This window comes from Spinacia oleracea, chromosome 5 (genome assembly GCF_020520425.1).
Source record: "Spinacia oleracea cultivar Varoflay chromosome 5, BTI_SOV_V1, whole genome shotgun sequence".
NCBI lineage: Eukaryota > Viridiplantae > Streptophyta > Magnoliopsida > Caryophyllales > Amaranthaceae > Spinacia > Spinacia oleracea.
The window spans coordinates 44,906,269-44,921,799 of record NC_079491.1 but is presented as its reverse complement, the minus strand read 5'-3'; the positions used below and the strand labels follow the sequence as shown (position 1 = coordinate 44,921,799).

The 15,531-nt window shown below is 39.6% G+C and overlaps 1 protein-coding gene across 1 annotated transcript; it reads right to left on the bottom strand.

Annotated features, from left to right (window-relative positions):
- Positions 1 to 2,724: 2,724 nt before the first annotated feature.
- Positions 2,725 to 6,075, bottom strand: LOC110798459 (pentatricopeptide repeat-containing protein At1g15510, chloroplastic). The gene is made up of 2 exons (XM_022003634.2): positions 3,043 to 6,075; positions 2,725 to 2,947 (listed from the first exon to the last, which is right to left on the bottom strand). The coding sequence occupies exon 1, from the start codon at positions 6,001 to 6,003 to the stop codon at positions 3,352 to 3,354; it is 2,652 nt and encodes an 883-aa protein (XP_021859326.2). The 5' UTR covers positions 6,004 to 6,075; the 3' UTR covers positions 2,725 to 2,947; positions 3,043 to 3,351.
- Positions 6,076 to 15,531: the final 9,456 nt, after the last annotated feature.

The window sequence follows — 15,531 nt, the reverse complement described above, 5'->3', positions numbered from 1 at the left end:
TAGGGTTTGTCTTTAGGAGACGACGTAGGGAAAGGCACGTGAAGAAGAAAGGACAGCGAGAAAAAATTTTGAGATGCGGCTTAAATTGTTTTGAAATTTTTTTATCCGGTTATTGCAGGGGGCTTTTAAATTGTACGCTGCAACAAAAAGGGTTGTTGCTGCGGGCTTTTATTTTGTACGCTGCAACAAACACATTTGCTGCGAACAACTAAAATGTACGCTGCGATAACCCTTTAAAGGGTTTGACCCGCGTTGACCGACTGGTTGTTGAAGCGTATTTATACATGTACGCTGCAACAAGGGGGCTGCAACAGGGGTTTTTTCTACTAGTGGCACCCATAGCTTCTCTCCACGAGGCATGTTTCATTGCTTCTTTAAATGTTTTTGGTGCCTTTCCATCAGTGATTGCTGCAATAAAATTTCTATGTTTTGCAGAAAAACGCTCACAATTAACAAAATACGTTATAGGATAGGGATTACCTGAGGAAGACGATGTTGAGGGTGAACTTGCTAATGAACCTTTATTTTCCCGTATCGTGTGCAATATGCAATCCTTCAACTTGAATGAAGGGTATTTCTGTCTTTTTCCTCTTCTTAACTCTTCCTCACTACCGGGTATCACAACACTCGTACCCCGTTCAATCAAATCTGAACTGCAATCTGATGTACCGTGCTGTCTGCCAGTGGGCAATGGTGCAGGCTGCTCATTCGTAGAGCTGAATTGTTGTGCCACACGCTGCAGTGCATCAGCATGCTCATGTGCAGCGCCTTGTTCACATGCCTCAACATCTCCATTGTGCAGCGCATTATCCTCAATAGGCAGCGCCTCATCGCGCCGCCGTAGCGCCTCTGTACTACGAGGTTGCGCCTCACTCAAACTCGCACCACTACCTAGCTGCTGCCTACATGTACTCTGCTGTTTACTCGCAGTCTGCTGTTTTGCCTCCGAATTACTCCTAGGTACTGTATTTTCATCATCACTTGCATAAATTACAATGTGCTCCTCACTCTCATGTACTCCAACATCATCTCTCATAACCTCATTATATGGAAACATCTTTTCATGAAATTTGACGTCACGAGACACAAAAAATTCCCGAGTCTCTAAATCAAACAATTGCCATCCCTTTTTTCCAAATGGATAGCCAATTAATATACATCGTCTACCTCGAGAATCAAATTTGTCTCATTTACTCCTTTGATTGTGTGCATAACATAGACAACAAAAGACCCGAATTAACTCATATGACGGCACTTTACCGAACAACATCTCATACGGACTTTTATTTTCAAGCAAAGGGGTAGGTGTCCGATTAATTAAATAACAAGCGGCCAACACACACTCACCCCAAAATTTCTTAGGTAATTTTGCCTGAAAACGCAATGCTCGGGCTACATTTAAAAGATGTTGATGTTTCCGTTCTACTCTACCGTTCTGCTGAGGAGTACCAACACATGATGATTCAAACAAAATTCCATTCTTAAAAAAATAACCTTGTAGACAGTTAAACTCCGTCCCATTATCACTTCGTATTACTTTAATTTCTTGATTAAATTGACGTTTACTCATTGCGACAAAATTCATAAACATATCTTCAACCTCGGTTTTATCACAAAGCAAATAAATCCATACACCTCTGGAAAAATCATCAACAATAGTTAAGAAATAACGAACGAGTCTTATAGGGTCCCCACAAATCCAAATGTACTAACTCAAACATCCTACTAGCTTTATTTTCACTAACAGGAAAACTACTCCTAGTATGTTTAGCACGAGGACACACATCACATACTTTATTACTCTTTTTAACACTATCACTTACTAGAGGAAGTAGTCTCAAAATTTTCTCCGAGGGATGCCCCATTCGTTGATGCCACAATTCCACCATACATTCAGTCCCAACAGTATGCACTTTGACCAACGGAATCCCACGGTAAAAATAAAGTCCATCTGCTCGCTCTCCCAAGCCAATCATCTTCCTCGTCGATCGATCCTGTATAATACATAATTTGTTAGTAAATTGTGCACAACAATTTAATTCATCACTTAATTGTGTTATAGAAATCAAATTGCAGTTTAATTGCGGCACAAACAACACATTATGTAATTCCAATCCTCCTTCCAAAATCACCGAGCCAATTTGATTTGCATTGGCGGATTGCCCATCTGGAAGTCCAACGAGACAATTCTGAATTGTTCGAACATTCTTCAATAATGCAAGGTCGTATGTGACATGATTTGATGCTCCTGTGTCAACAATCAAAATTAAATTGTCTTCTTTACCCTGCGACATTGGCTTTGTCTTTGGTTGCAACAAGTCAAGAATTTGTTGAACTTGACTCGTTGATACTCCTACAAGTCCGTCGACTATACCCCCTGTACGTGATTGTGTCTGCTCAACTGCTTTATTTGACCGGACGAAAGTAATTGCTGCTTTGCAAACTGCTACTGCTTGTCATGCTACCATGGGCAAATTCTTTTGCCGTTATTGGGTTCTCGTCATGGTCTCCCTCTGCCATAACTCCCGGCCTTCAAGGGAGACTATCTTAAACTTACGTAATTGCAAAAAATTAATTAATTTTTTTTTTTCAAATAAGTTTGCGGAAAAATAACCTAAAACCTAGGCTCATGATACCATGTCAAATATAGCTCAAAACTCTGTTATTCTCATATCTCAAAGTTAAATATATAGTACAAATTAAGTATCTATTCCTAACTCAAATATGTAAAGCTAACTCACTAATACGGTGACTCTATCAACATTAGGATATTAGTAGTTTGTATTATAGTATAATTCTAACTTACTTATTTTATTTCTATCTTAACATCTTCTGATTCCACAGTGCATCATTTCTAGCTCTCTAAAGAGCATAGACTGTAGCATTTACAGCAGTGTGCATCACAGTTTTCTGGAACTTACAGCATTTGCTCTTCCATTTAATCCACCTAATCAACCCCAGAAAATTAGAGATGAAGTTAGTTTAGAAAGCATAAACTGATGAAATGTTTTTAGAAATAAAAAGAAAGGATCTTGGACTAACCATTGTTACGCAGAATCTAAAAGCTTTCATCAGTCATCACTTTGGAATTTAATGGTGGTGCAGTTTGTGGCAACCAACATAGTAAGTTTGTAGAGACAAAATTGTTTCAAAAGGTTGTTTAGAGAATTTTTGTACGAGATCTATGAGCGAGATGCGGACAGTGTAAGAGTGACATTGTACCACTGTAGTAGCAGCAGCAGAGCCGCAACCAGCAGTCTGATGGTCATACAGCCGTTTACAAATGAAGAAAAGCCATTTACAGTAGAAAATATATGTTGGGATAATTGAGAGAAGAAATTATAGTTACAACTAGAATATACACGAAGCATTACTAGCATACAATGTTTCTTTGTAATCCTCATCACTGCAAGAGCAAACACCATTCCTGAAGTGGTGGAAATGTTCAGTGTCCCTAACACAGATATCTCTTCGAACAACTTTTGAAATAAATTTTACAATATTATGACAGCTTTTACACATATAAAGATTTTTTGTGACCCAAATAGGTGTTCCTGGAGGAGTATTGATAAGACCAAATGCAATTGCAAGTCTTTCACTATGACCACAGAATACTTCTGCTTTAGAAGCATTTTCAGAAAGAGTCTCAACCTTACTCAGTCCAGCTTCTTCCATTTTCTCATAAAAGGATTTCAGAACAGCATTTACCTCTTTTATATCAGGATGGGACTCATCATCACTGAGGAATGCATGTACTTTTCCCTTTACTTCTATCCATGTACATCCAGGGTCAACAATTAGACCTCTCTCCTTCATTGTTTTCCTCACTCTAGCAAGTTCATTCCATTTTCCACATCCAGCATAAAGATTACACGAAAGAACATAATACCCAATACTCTGTTTATCAATTTCAAATATCTTCTGTGCTGCAAGTTCCCCGAGCTCAGCATTCTGATGAATCCTACAAGCATTTAATAAGGCTCCCCAAATAGCTGGATCTGGCTTTAGATGCATTTTATGAATAAATGAATATGCATCATCTAAATTACCAGCACGTCCGAGTAAATCCACAACGCAAGCATAATGCTTCAGATTTCGAGAAACATGATACTTTGTTTCCATCTTGTCAAAATACTCCATGCCTTCACCCACCATGCCAGATCTACTACAAGCACAAAGTAGTGATATAAATGTAATTTCATCTGGGTTTACATTTGAAGCTAGCATTCTATTAAAGAACTCCACAGCAAGTATTCCCAGTTTTCGGTCTGCAAAACCAGTGAGCATAATATTCCATGCAGCAATGTCTTTGCCCCATCCATTGAACTGATTCCAAGCAAGTTCCATCCTTCCACACCTCACATACATATCTAAAATTGCATTTGGTACATATCCATCATATGCCAACATTGTCCTTAAAGCATACGCATGGATCTCTTTTCCACACATTAGAGCTCCTATCCTACCACATGCAGAAAGGGTTGATATTAAAGTGATAGAGTTAGGATTCAAACAAAGTTTCATCTGTCGAAAGTAAAACAACGCTTCGAAACTCCTTGTGTTTTGGCGAAGCCCTGAGATGATTGCTGTCCAAGATATTATGTTCTTTTCTTTGATTTGATGGAACACATCCAAAGCCCTATCAATACATTTACACTTGGAGTACAGATCAATTAAAGTATTGGAAACTATCACATATGAAATGTATCCTGTTCTAACAGCTAAATCATGAAGTTTTATACCCATATCCAGAAGATTCAATGAAGCACACGCTGATATGGCACTAGCTATGGTGATCTCATCTGGCACGATACCTTCATTTTCCATCAATTCAAAAGTCTGCACAGCCTTTTCAGGAAATCCATTATCTTCATAACCAGATATCATTGAGGTCCATGTCACCACATCTTTGTATGGCATAATACCAAAAGTTCTTTCTGCTTCAACCAAATTTCTAGTACCCAAATACATTTGAATTAATGAATTACAAACCGAAACTTCAACACTAAGACCACTAGATATAATATACCCATGAACTACCCTCCCTAGCCTCTCATCATCTACACCCTCACAAGCCGAAACTACACTAGTCATGGTCATCAAATCTGGAACAACACCAACTTTGCGCATCATTAGAAACAATCTTAACCCCTCCAAACACTCTCCGTTCTCTAAACACCCCGAAATCATTGCATTCCAAGAAATCCTATCTCTATGAAGCATTCTATCAAACACCAAGCGTGCACTAAAAATTTCGCCACACTTGACATACATTGTAATCAAAGCATTAATCACATCAACATTAGACTCAAACCCGTATCGAATTACATGAACATGAACCTCCCTACCCCTTGCTAAATCAGGCATACCCCCACAAGTTCTCAAAATACAGGGGAAAGTATACTCATCAGGCTTAACACCAACCCACAACATCTTATGGTACAAAACCAATGCCTCATCGAAAAATCCGGCTTTTGCATACCCACCAACCAACACATTCCACGAAAACAAATCCCTCTCCTCCATCTTCCCAAACACATACCAAGCATCATCCAAATTACCCACTCTCACAAACATACTCAACAACGCATTCCCAAGTCGAACATCGAAACACTGAACCTTCCTCGACTCACGAATACGCTTATAAACTTGTAAACCCTCTTTAATCTTTCTCCTCCACTCGCAGAGCTTAAGCAGGGCGATAAAGGCCTCGTCTTCGACAAATACGTTCAGGTCTTTAACGACGGAGTTGAGAAGATTAAGAGCTTCATCTAAGCTCCCATTGAAGCAAAGTTTGGTTATGCGAGAGCTGAAGTTGGTAGCGGTGGTGGTTGCGGTGGAAGAATTTGGGTTGAGTACAGAGAATTGAGGGGGTTTTCGAAGGGAGAGATTGTGGGTTTTGTTGAGGAGAGAGAGAGAAAGGGTGTTAGGTTGGTGGATTTTAAGAGGTTTAATGGAGTCTGGTGATGGAGGAATTGGGAGGGTTTTAGAGGTGACCGCCATGGTTATGGGGTTTTAGAGCTTTGTTGTTTTGGATGAGGTTGTATCAATTGTATATTTGTCCAAAACTTTATTCATTTAAGGGTTAATTAACGTCCCTTGGAAAAACAGTTAATTAACGATTATTGTTTAATAAGAATAGTACTTCCTCCGTCTCCTTTTGTTCTTTACGTTTTACTTTTTGGATATTTCAAAATTTTATTTTTATTTCTTTTTATATTACCACATGAATGACTTAATATTCTATCAAAATTTGTGTCCAATTATTATTTTACAAACTTTTGTATAAGGCGGTCTTACAGGAAAGACCACCTCATACTTGGGTATTTTCGCGGGTCAATACATACGGATACGGGTCTAGTTTAATTTTGGGTCGCATAAAAACCTAAATTTCATCCATTTCAAAACCTAATTCGTATCTCTCCTGAATTCTCTCCTTCCCCCTTTCTCTCTCCTCCTAACCGGAGCTGTTCTCTATCCTCCGTCCGCCTCTTTGCCAAAACCTAACACCGGCCACAGCCTCCTAGCTTTTTCAAATTGCCGCCGCCATCAACTCCTCACCTCTCCACAAGAAGAACAAGGAACACCGGTCGTCGCCGACGTTCAGTGTTCGGTCGGTGGTTCGAACCAAGGATATCGGCGTCGCCAATTCGTTTGAGCAGCGGTGGAGTAGTCGATGGTGGCGAGTTGTCGCCGAAGTAAAAGCCTCAAAGTACTCAGTTAACTCTTCATCTCATGATTTTTGGTTTTAGTTTCAGTTTTTTAATTTATTTGTTGATTAATTGATTGATTTTACAATTTTAGTGAATCGATGATGTTCTTTTACGTTTTTTTATTTTTGACTTTTTTTTATTATTATTTCTATGCAATTTCTTTTATGCAATTTCGTGTGAATTAGTGGTGCTGTGATCGATTCAGGTGTTTGTGATTTTTGAATCCGTAGGTCATTGCTCACTTGGATGTTGTTGAACTTCTACACATTGTGTCCATTTTGTTAGGGAAACAATGTGAACCTCTTGATTTTGATTTCTCTAGTGTCCCGTCATGTTGGATGAAGCTCCTGCTTTTGATTTCTCTGGTGTTTTTCGCAATGTCGGATGAACCTCCTGATTTTAATTTTATTGATTTTGTTTTTTTCATGTGATTAATTGATTGGACATGTTATTGCGGTCTTTTTTAGGTGTTATGGTGCCAAATTCAGAGGAACTCTGAACTCTGGCTATGCTACTGCTGGTGGATCTAGTTATGTTGAATTGATGGAAGAATTGGACCGACTGGTGGTTTTCTGGTGGCTGCGACACAGAAGCCCCACAAGGTTTGTGTGTGCTTGTGACACTAGGCTTGCGCCACTAGGCGTGCTGTGCTGGTTGTCATTCCGGTGGCTGCTAGAGTTGACGCGATTGTGAATTGCTGTTGGTTATGTGTTGCTGTTGGTGATGTGGTGAGCACACGCATAGGAGGTGCTTTGGTCGTGCTTTGCTGAGGTGTTTCTAGGCGGCATGGAGAGGAGTAAGACAGGACAGGGCGACAAAATTGCAAAGAAATGTAATTCATATTTAATTCTGTAACAATTTTGTATCATTTATATTAGTCATGATTAAATAGGTTTTAGTTAAGAATAAATTCATTCTAGGTACACATTTGTTATATTTAGTTAAGAATATTTTCTTAAGAATAATTCAGTTGTAGTCGAGATAATTTGGTTTTAGTTGAGAATAAATTCTTCTTTGTTAATACGGAGTATTAAATTTCTGGATTTTCTGAGTTTTTGTCATGATTTCGGTAAATTTATTTCATTGAATCTGAAATTCAATTATTTAAACAATGGAACAAATTAGTCAAGTATCGAAACAAATTATTTAAGCATTGAGATCAATTAGTTAAGCGATTAAACTAATAAGTTTACAGATATAAAGAAAGTATTTGTTAAGCCAAAAATTCAATTAGTTTAGCAATGAAATCAATTAATTAAACAGTGAAATCAATTAATTGAGTTTGAAATTCAATTAGTTAAGCAACGGAACCAATTAGTTATGCAATAAAACTAATTAGTGAAGCGGTGAAACCAATTAGTTAAGCACTGTAACTAATTAGTTAAATTTGAAATTCAATTAATCAAGTAATGAAACAAATTAGTTAACCAATGGAACGATTTAGTTAAACAATGAAACAAATTAGTTAAGCAATGAAACCAATTAGTTAAGCCTGAAATTCAATTAGTTAAGCAATGAAACCAATTAGTTAAGCAATGGAACCAATTAGTTAAGCAATGGAACCAATTAGTTAATTCTGATATTCAATTAGTTAAGCAATGAAACCAATTAGTTAATTCTGATATTCAATTAGTTAAGCAATGAAACCAATTAGTTAAGCAATAAAACCATTTAGTTAAGCAATGAAACCAATTAGTTAATTATGATATTCAATTAGTTAAGCAATGAAACCAATTAGTTAAGCAATGAAACCAATTAGTTAAGCAATAAAACCATTTAGTTCAACAATTGTACGGTTTAGTTAAAACAACAGAACAAATTAGTTAAGCAATGGAACCAATTAGTTAAGCAATTAAACCAATTAGTTAAGCAGATATAAAGAAAGTGTTAGAAATTTAATTAGTTAAGCACTGGAACTAATTAGTTAAACCTAGAATTTAATTAGTCAAGTAATGTAACCTATTAGTTAAGCATTGAAACCAATTAGTTAAGCATGAAATTCAATTAGTTAAGCAATTGAACCAATTAGTTAAGCATGAAATTCAATTAGTTAAGCAATTGAACCAATTAGTTAAGTTTGAAATTCAATTAGTTAATCATTGAAACCAATTAGTTACACAATTGAACCAATTAGTTATGCAATGGAACTAATTAGTTATGCAATGAAACCAATTAGTTAAGCAAGGAACTAATTAGTTAAACATGAAATTTAATTAGTCAAGTAATGTAACGTATTAGTTAAACAATGAAACCAATTAGTTAAACAACGGAACGATTTAGTTAAGCAACGAAACCAATTAGGTAAACCTGAAATTCAATTAGTTAAGCAATCGAACCAATTAGTTAAGTTATGGAACGAATTAGTTAAGAAACTGGAACGAATTAGTTAAGAAATTGAACCAATTAGTTAAGCCTAAAACTCAATTAGTTAAGCAATGAAACTAATTATTTAAGCCTAAAACTCAATTAGTTAAGCTATGGAACGAATTAGTTAAGAAACTGAACCAATTAGTTAAGCAATGAAACGAATTAGTTAAGAAACTGAACCAATTAGTTAAGCCTAAAACTCAATTAGTTAAGCAATAGAACGAATTAGTTAAGAAACTGAACCAATTAGTCAAGCCTAAAACTCAATTAGTTAAGCAATGAAACAAATTAATTAAGCAATAGAACGAATTAGTTAACGCAATGGAACTAATTAATTCAATTAGTTAAGCAGTGGAACCAATTAGTTAAGAAATTGAACGAATTAGTTAAACAATGAAACCAATTAATTAAAGCAATAGAACGGATTAGTTAAAGCAATTGAAACAATTAATTCAATTAGTTAAGCATTGGAACTTATTAATTAAGAAATTGAACGAATTAGTTAAGAAATTAAATTAGTTAAGCATAGAATTAAATTAGTTAAACAATTAAACTACTTAGTTAAGCACTGAAATAAATAGTTAAGCACTGAATCCTACCTCGTATTAGTTAATCACTGAGACTAATTAGTTAAGATAAACCTAAAACAATTTAAATCTTAACTTAAAACAAAGTAAATCTTAACTCAATATAAAGTAAATATTAACTCAAAACAAACTTAATTATAAGTTTATAACTATAAAATGGAGAAAAATGCACTAAAGTTTCAATATCAATGACAGAGTACATGATTAGCAGTATACCAATTAATGACAATGACTAAAAGTGCTATTATTATTGCTGTCAAACCAAAAAGTAGTGCTACTGTTTATGGTTCAATTGGAGCATTTACATTCAACGAACATATCTTGCTGCAAACCCACTATTTCTCCCCTTTCTGTTGCTTTCAAAGGCACGTGACGTTGTTAGGGACAATACAGATCCCAATCAACAAGCCACAACAACAACACGAACAACCTAACACCGCCGATTTCTGGCGTCAAACAAGTGGATCTCGCGAGATCTGGGGGCGGAAAAGTCCAACAAGCAGATGACGCCTCAACTCAGGAAAAGGGAGGAGATCATGGTGGAGGAGAAAAATCTCCTCCCTGTCGCCTACAAAAATGTGGTCGGAGCTCACCGTGTTTCATGGCGCATCATCTCTTCGATCTACAGGAGATTCACACATCTTGCAACGGCGGCGAGAAGAAAGGAGAAGGCGGCGGCAAAGAGGTGACCGACGAGTCGACGGCGTGTCCGATTTTTGGAGGAGAGAGAGAGGCAGAGAGCTTTGGAGGAGAGAGACCGAAAGCCAGAGAGTTTAGAGACGCTTTTGCAGAAAATGAGAGGAGAGAGAAAAAACTCTATTTAAACCGCGCATGAGGCCACGCGCGCGTGTTTATCTCATCTGGTCTTTCCTACAGGCGCCCGTAAGGCCGTCTTACCGAAAAGTTATTGTTATTATTTTAACCAATTAAGTCCATTGGGTCATTTAATCTCTCACACTTTTCCATTGGGACATTAAATTTTTCTCATTTTCCAATATCAGAATTTTGATAAAGTGAAAACATTATAAATAAACGTAAATTATCTTGTTTAAATAAAAAAATTGAGGAATCTCGATGCAAATTAATTAATCGTTAAAACGCGTGAAAAATACCAAACGTAAAAAACAAAAAGAGGCGGAGGGAGTAACTAGTACGTGCCCGTGCTATTGCACGGGTACCTATAAAAAGTACAGAGTATAAAAAAAACTCTTAAGCGACAATATTAGGCTATGTTCGCTATAGCTATCGTTTTCCCTTTTTTGATTTTTTTTAATCAAAAAACTGTAAATACAATTGTGCGGATATATTGTTTAATAAAACAAATTACTGGGCTTTTTGGCCAAACCACAACGGGAAACCTTAACCCATAAAAAGTGGTTTCCTATGTTTCGTTTTAATTTCTCAGCTGCATTCATTCTCGCCCTCACTACCATCTCCATTCAAAAACCTCTCTCTGTAACACCCCGATAATTCTCCTTTTCTAAAATAACCCTTTTTATAAATATAGCTATAGAAAATTGTCCAAGTATTATCGCCTGTGTGAAAACGTAACGGCTTATTCAGAATTTTGCAGCGGAAAATGTTGTGGGATCTTTTACGGTGATGACGTGTCACGCGTTCCTCGGAGGTATCAAGTATGACCTGGAACGAACTTCTAGCAACCTGCAAAACAAGAATATTCCCGTAGGAATATTCCCTCCGACGCCTAAGTAAGTATAGGCTAGAGAGAGTAGTAATTCTAGAGAGAAGGCAGAGCAAAAATAGTTTAAGGTAGGTGAGAATGAATTGATTGCCCTTCTTCCTAGGGATCTGCACTATTTATAGTGCTAGGGTTTTTTGGGAATTGGTCCCTGCGTGATGGGATGCTTTGTAAGATCAGGACATGTGTTCGATTTGGTGGAAACCTGATTTGGACCCGGTGGCCTCTTGAGCGTTTGGGCTTTTCAGGGTTTTAACGGATCAGGGTCTTCCTAAGAAAATAGGTCTCATGCCCTACTTGATGGGTCTTGGGCCTGAATGCGTGTGCGAGCTATGTGATGATTCGTAGTATGCCTGTTGATGGGCCTTTGGGCCTTCTTTCTGGGCCATCAAAGTACAGCCAGGTGGCGCTTCTTAGTTTAGGCCACATCATTTGCCCCTCAAGGAGAGTGCCCCTCGCCCATGTGGGGTAGGCTGCTTGACATGGTGGAGTGCCACGTGTGGTTGCTTTTTAGAGCTTAGTTTCTCCTTTAAAACCTTCAGAAATCTCTCATTTTCCTTTTGTTTATTTCAAAGTGATTTTTGTAGAGAGAGAAAGTGAATTCTTTGTCAAAGATTTGTTGTGATTGCACTAGGTGTTCTTGGATTTCTTCATTCAGTGTTCTTGAATTCTTCGTTCAGTGTTCTTGGAGCTTGGACGATTTTGTTTGATCTTTTCATCAGTTTGATCACTCTTTGGTAAGTATTTTCATCAACTGCATGTTTATGAAATTTCCTTTGTTTTTGATGTTTTAGCCTCTTGGGGAGGCGTCCTGTTAGTTGCGACGCTCTTTTTTCCTTCTTTTTGCTAAAGTCAAACGTCCTGTTCCTTATGCAGGACGGCATGGCTCGAATTAGACAAACAGCCAATGTGGGTGCATGGGCAGCGCCGCGAGAGAGGGACAACATGGTTCCTTTTTCGAGCCCGTCCCAGGGAAATAGGGGTGGAGTCAGCTCCTCCCATCATTCGGAAGACGGGGCTGTAAGGGCGGCACGTTCTTCAAGGAGAAGAAAAAGCGTGGCTTGCCGTCCTCGCGTTCCACGCGAGGAATTTGAGGATGACTCCTCTAGTTCTTCAGACGAGGAGTTTGCCAAGAACCTTCATCCTATGGTTCGGGGGAAAGAAGATGTCGATTTGCTTCCTTCTGACATCTTTCCCAGCATGAAATGGCTGAGGTATCTGAGGGAGCAGGGACGTGACTTCGAGCACTTCTTACTCCTGCCTGGAGGCTTTAGTTTTAGGTGTCCTCGTCCCCGCAATTCTGTAGACCAGCTCTCTCTCGGTGAGGTTGCTGTCTACACGGCTGCTTTTAGGTTGGGTCTTAGGTTTCCCCTGGATCCTTTTGTAATGGACGTCCTGGAGGGTTATGACATTGGCCTAGCTCAGCTGACTCCTAACTCTTGGGCAAACGTCTTTGGGTTCATTGCCAAGTATGCTTTGAGCGGCGTCACTCCTTCTTTTCCTGCTTTCGTCAGGCTTGTAGATATTGCCCCTTCCTCTCGTTCCTCCCAGGTGTGGTTTACCCTCTATAGCCGTCGGGGATATAAGACAGTAGTGGGTAAGACTTCTAGCTGGGTTTGGTGGAGGAAGAAGTGGTCCGTTATCCGAATGGAGGACCTCTCCCTTTCAGGGCGTCTTTCTCGGTGGAACCACCGTCCCCGCTATTTGTCTAGGGGTGACGCCTACCCTCGCCTTTTTTCAAGGGATTGGAGGCTCATAAAGCCCTTATTTCAGGCCGAAATGTATCGGTTGTCTTCGAAGAGTCATGCATGGGTTCCTGATGCTTGGCTTCCCCATGTGGGTCAATTTACCAACATGGTTTTCCTCGCGGTCGTCGGTCTCTGTCCCTATATGAGTAGAGGTAGTTTGTCATAGACTTTTTACCAAAGCCTTGTTTTTCTTTTCTTTTTCTAACTCTCGGTTTTGTGTAGATTCGTCCATGGATTGTTTATCCCCCGAAGACAAGGGTTTTGTGGATGTGCCTACTTGGTTATCCCAGGTTTACACTGATGATATTCTCAAGGCCGTGGAGGCCAAGAAGAAGGACTCCTACAAAAAATCCAACGCGGGTGCCCCTGGTGATGTTGCTAAGGTATGCTCTTGTTTACTTTTGATATGCTTCTGCATTCTTCTAAGGTTTGGGCTTGGTTGCTTACTTGTTACATTTTTCAGGAGCCCGCTTCGTCAGCTTCGAAGTAGCATCCCGCGTCTTCGACGGGGGCTCCTAAGCCTAAACGGCCTTTTTTCAAGAAGTTGGGCACTACTGATGCTGCCGCGAAGCCGTCGCTAGTGAAACCGTCTGCTCCTCTGGTTGGGGAAGAAGTTCCCCCTTCTCAGGCGTCCACCCTTCCTCCTGAGCATAGAGATGCCTCTCCTCAGGTGGGCACCGAAGGAGATTCTGCGGCCAAAGCGGCCGTTGACGAGGTGGTTTCCGACCAGGCTGATGCTGCTGGTGTTACTTCTTCGTCCAGGGAGGGTAAGGGAAAGGAAGCCGAGAAGCCTTCTGCTGGCGATGCTCCCATGCGTCCTCCAGCTCCATTGATTGGTTAGTGTCTTTGTAACCTTAGGTTGTCATGACAACTTGGTAATGTGGTATGGTTTTTGATATTTTGATATTGATTCAGTTGATATGTTCAAACGGATGCGGTGTGCTGAAGTGGCGAGTATCCCCCCATCTGGCGGTTTCAGCTCAGAGGAAAAGGATAAAATCCTTTCGGACGTTTATGCTGCCATTCCCGAGGAATATGTGAGCTCGCTTCCAGGGATTGACCTGGGGTACTTTGGGTCCATTCAGTCCCTCGTACTTGATGTAAGAAACTTTATCTATTTATTATTTTATTTTATTTTTTTACTAAATCTATTTTGGTTACGGCAGCTCTTTATCCGTTGTGCCGAGAGTAGGCACTACTGCTTTGATATGCATAAAGAGATTCTCAAGCATAAGGACCAGATTGAGAATCATGTGACGTATGCTGAGAAGAAAGCCAGGTTGATCAATGTGGACGCAGACAAGAAGATTAAGTCCGAGACGGACGAGCTGAGGAAGGCTGAGGAGGACGCCCAGAACTATGAGGAGAAGTTGCTGGAGCATGAGGAGAGGTTAGCCGTGCTGAGAAAGGAGTATTCCTCGGTCTCGGAGCGAGTAACCACTTTTTCCTCCAAAGTGGACGCCTTGGAGAAGAAGCTCAAGGCTACCCAGGCTGAGATTGAGGCCGTGCGCGGGGAGGCGGCTAACTCTTTCAAGCTTGGCGAAGAATCCCTTTTGGAGAATGCTCGGCGGGCGTGGGATCAGTCTATAGATGGGAAAGACTTCTCTTGGTTTAAGCGTCGTATCTCTTACCAGATGGCCGTCTCAACAGCTAGACGTCTGGGTCTGGATCCCCCTGAGTTTTTTAGCAAGGGGGAAGAAGAGGACGTGGAGGAGGAAGAAGTGAATTCCCCCGAAGACCAAGATGTTCAGGAGGGGAGCTCCACGGCCCCTCATCCATAAATGGTCTTTGTTTTAATTGGTTTAGATGGCGCCGTGGGCGCTTGTAATAACTTTGGTGCCTTTTGGCATTTATTGGGTTTGTTTGCGCCTTGTGCGCATGTATGAATATTTTGTGCCTTCTGTGCACTTGTTTTTTATTCCATTTTCAGTTTATTCACTGATTTCTTAGGAACGCTTTTTTGGTCCATTGATGGACGGTTACCCCAGTGTTTTAGCTGATCAGCCTAATTTGAGCGCTAATCTAGGCCACTTCTCAGGCCGTCAACCGATTAGTCTTTTTGAGACGCCTTCCAAGGAGGAGGCGTCATTTTGTGTGTATGCTCGTGTTGAGTCTTTTGCGTTTTTTCGTCTTTGTTAGTACATGGCACTTTTAGGGCCGTCATTTATTTGGTCAATAGTGACGCCACCGATTAGGGCTCGTTTATTGTGGAGTTCTCCTCCCCTTAGCGTCTTTAAGGGGCTTTGTTGAGCCATGTATTCGTCTGATAAGAAAACATTCATTATTTTTCTAAGTAGCAAAACTAAATTCACCGCTTCGTAGGCGGGCATTTACAGGTCGTTTTGTGGGCTCTAATACGATAATTAGGTCGTTTTGTAGGCTCAAGTTACATAAGTTATCCTAACGACATTCTATTT

What these genes read in the sequence shown, in the direction of transcription:
- LOC110798459 (XM_022003634.2), bottom strand. Translation starts at nt 6,003, where the DNA reads ATGGCGGTCACCTCTAAAACCCTCCCAATTCCTCCATCACCAGACTCC.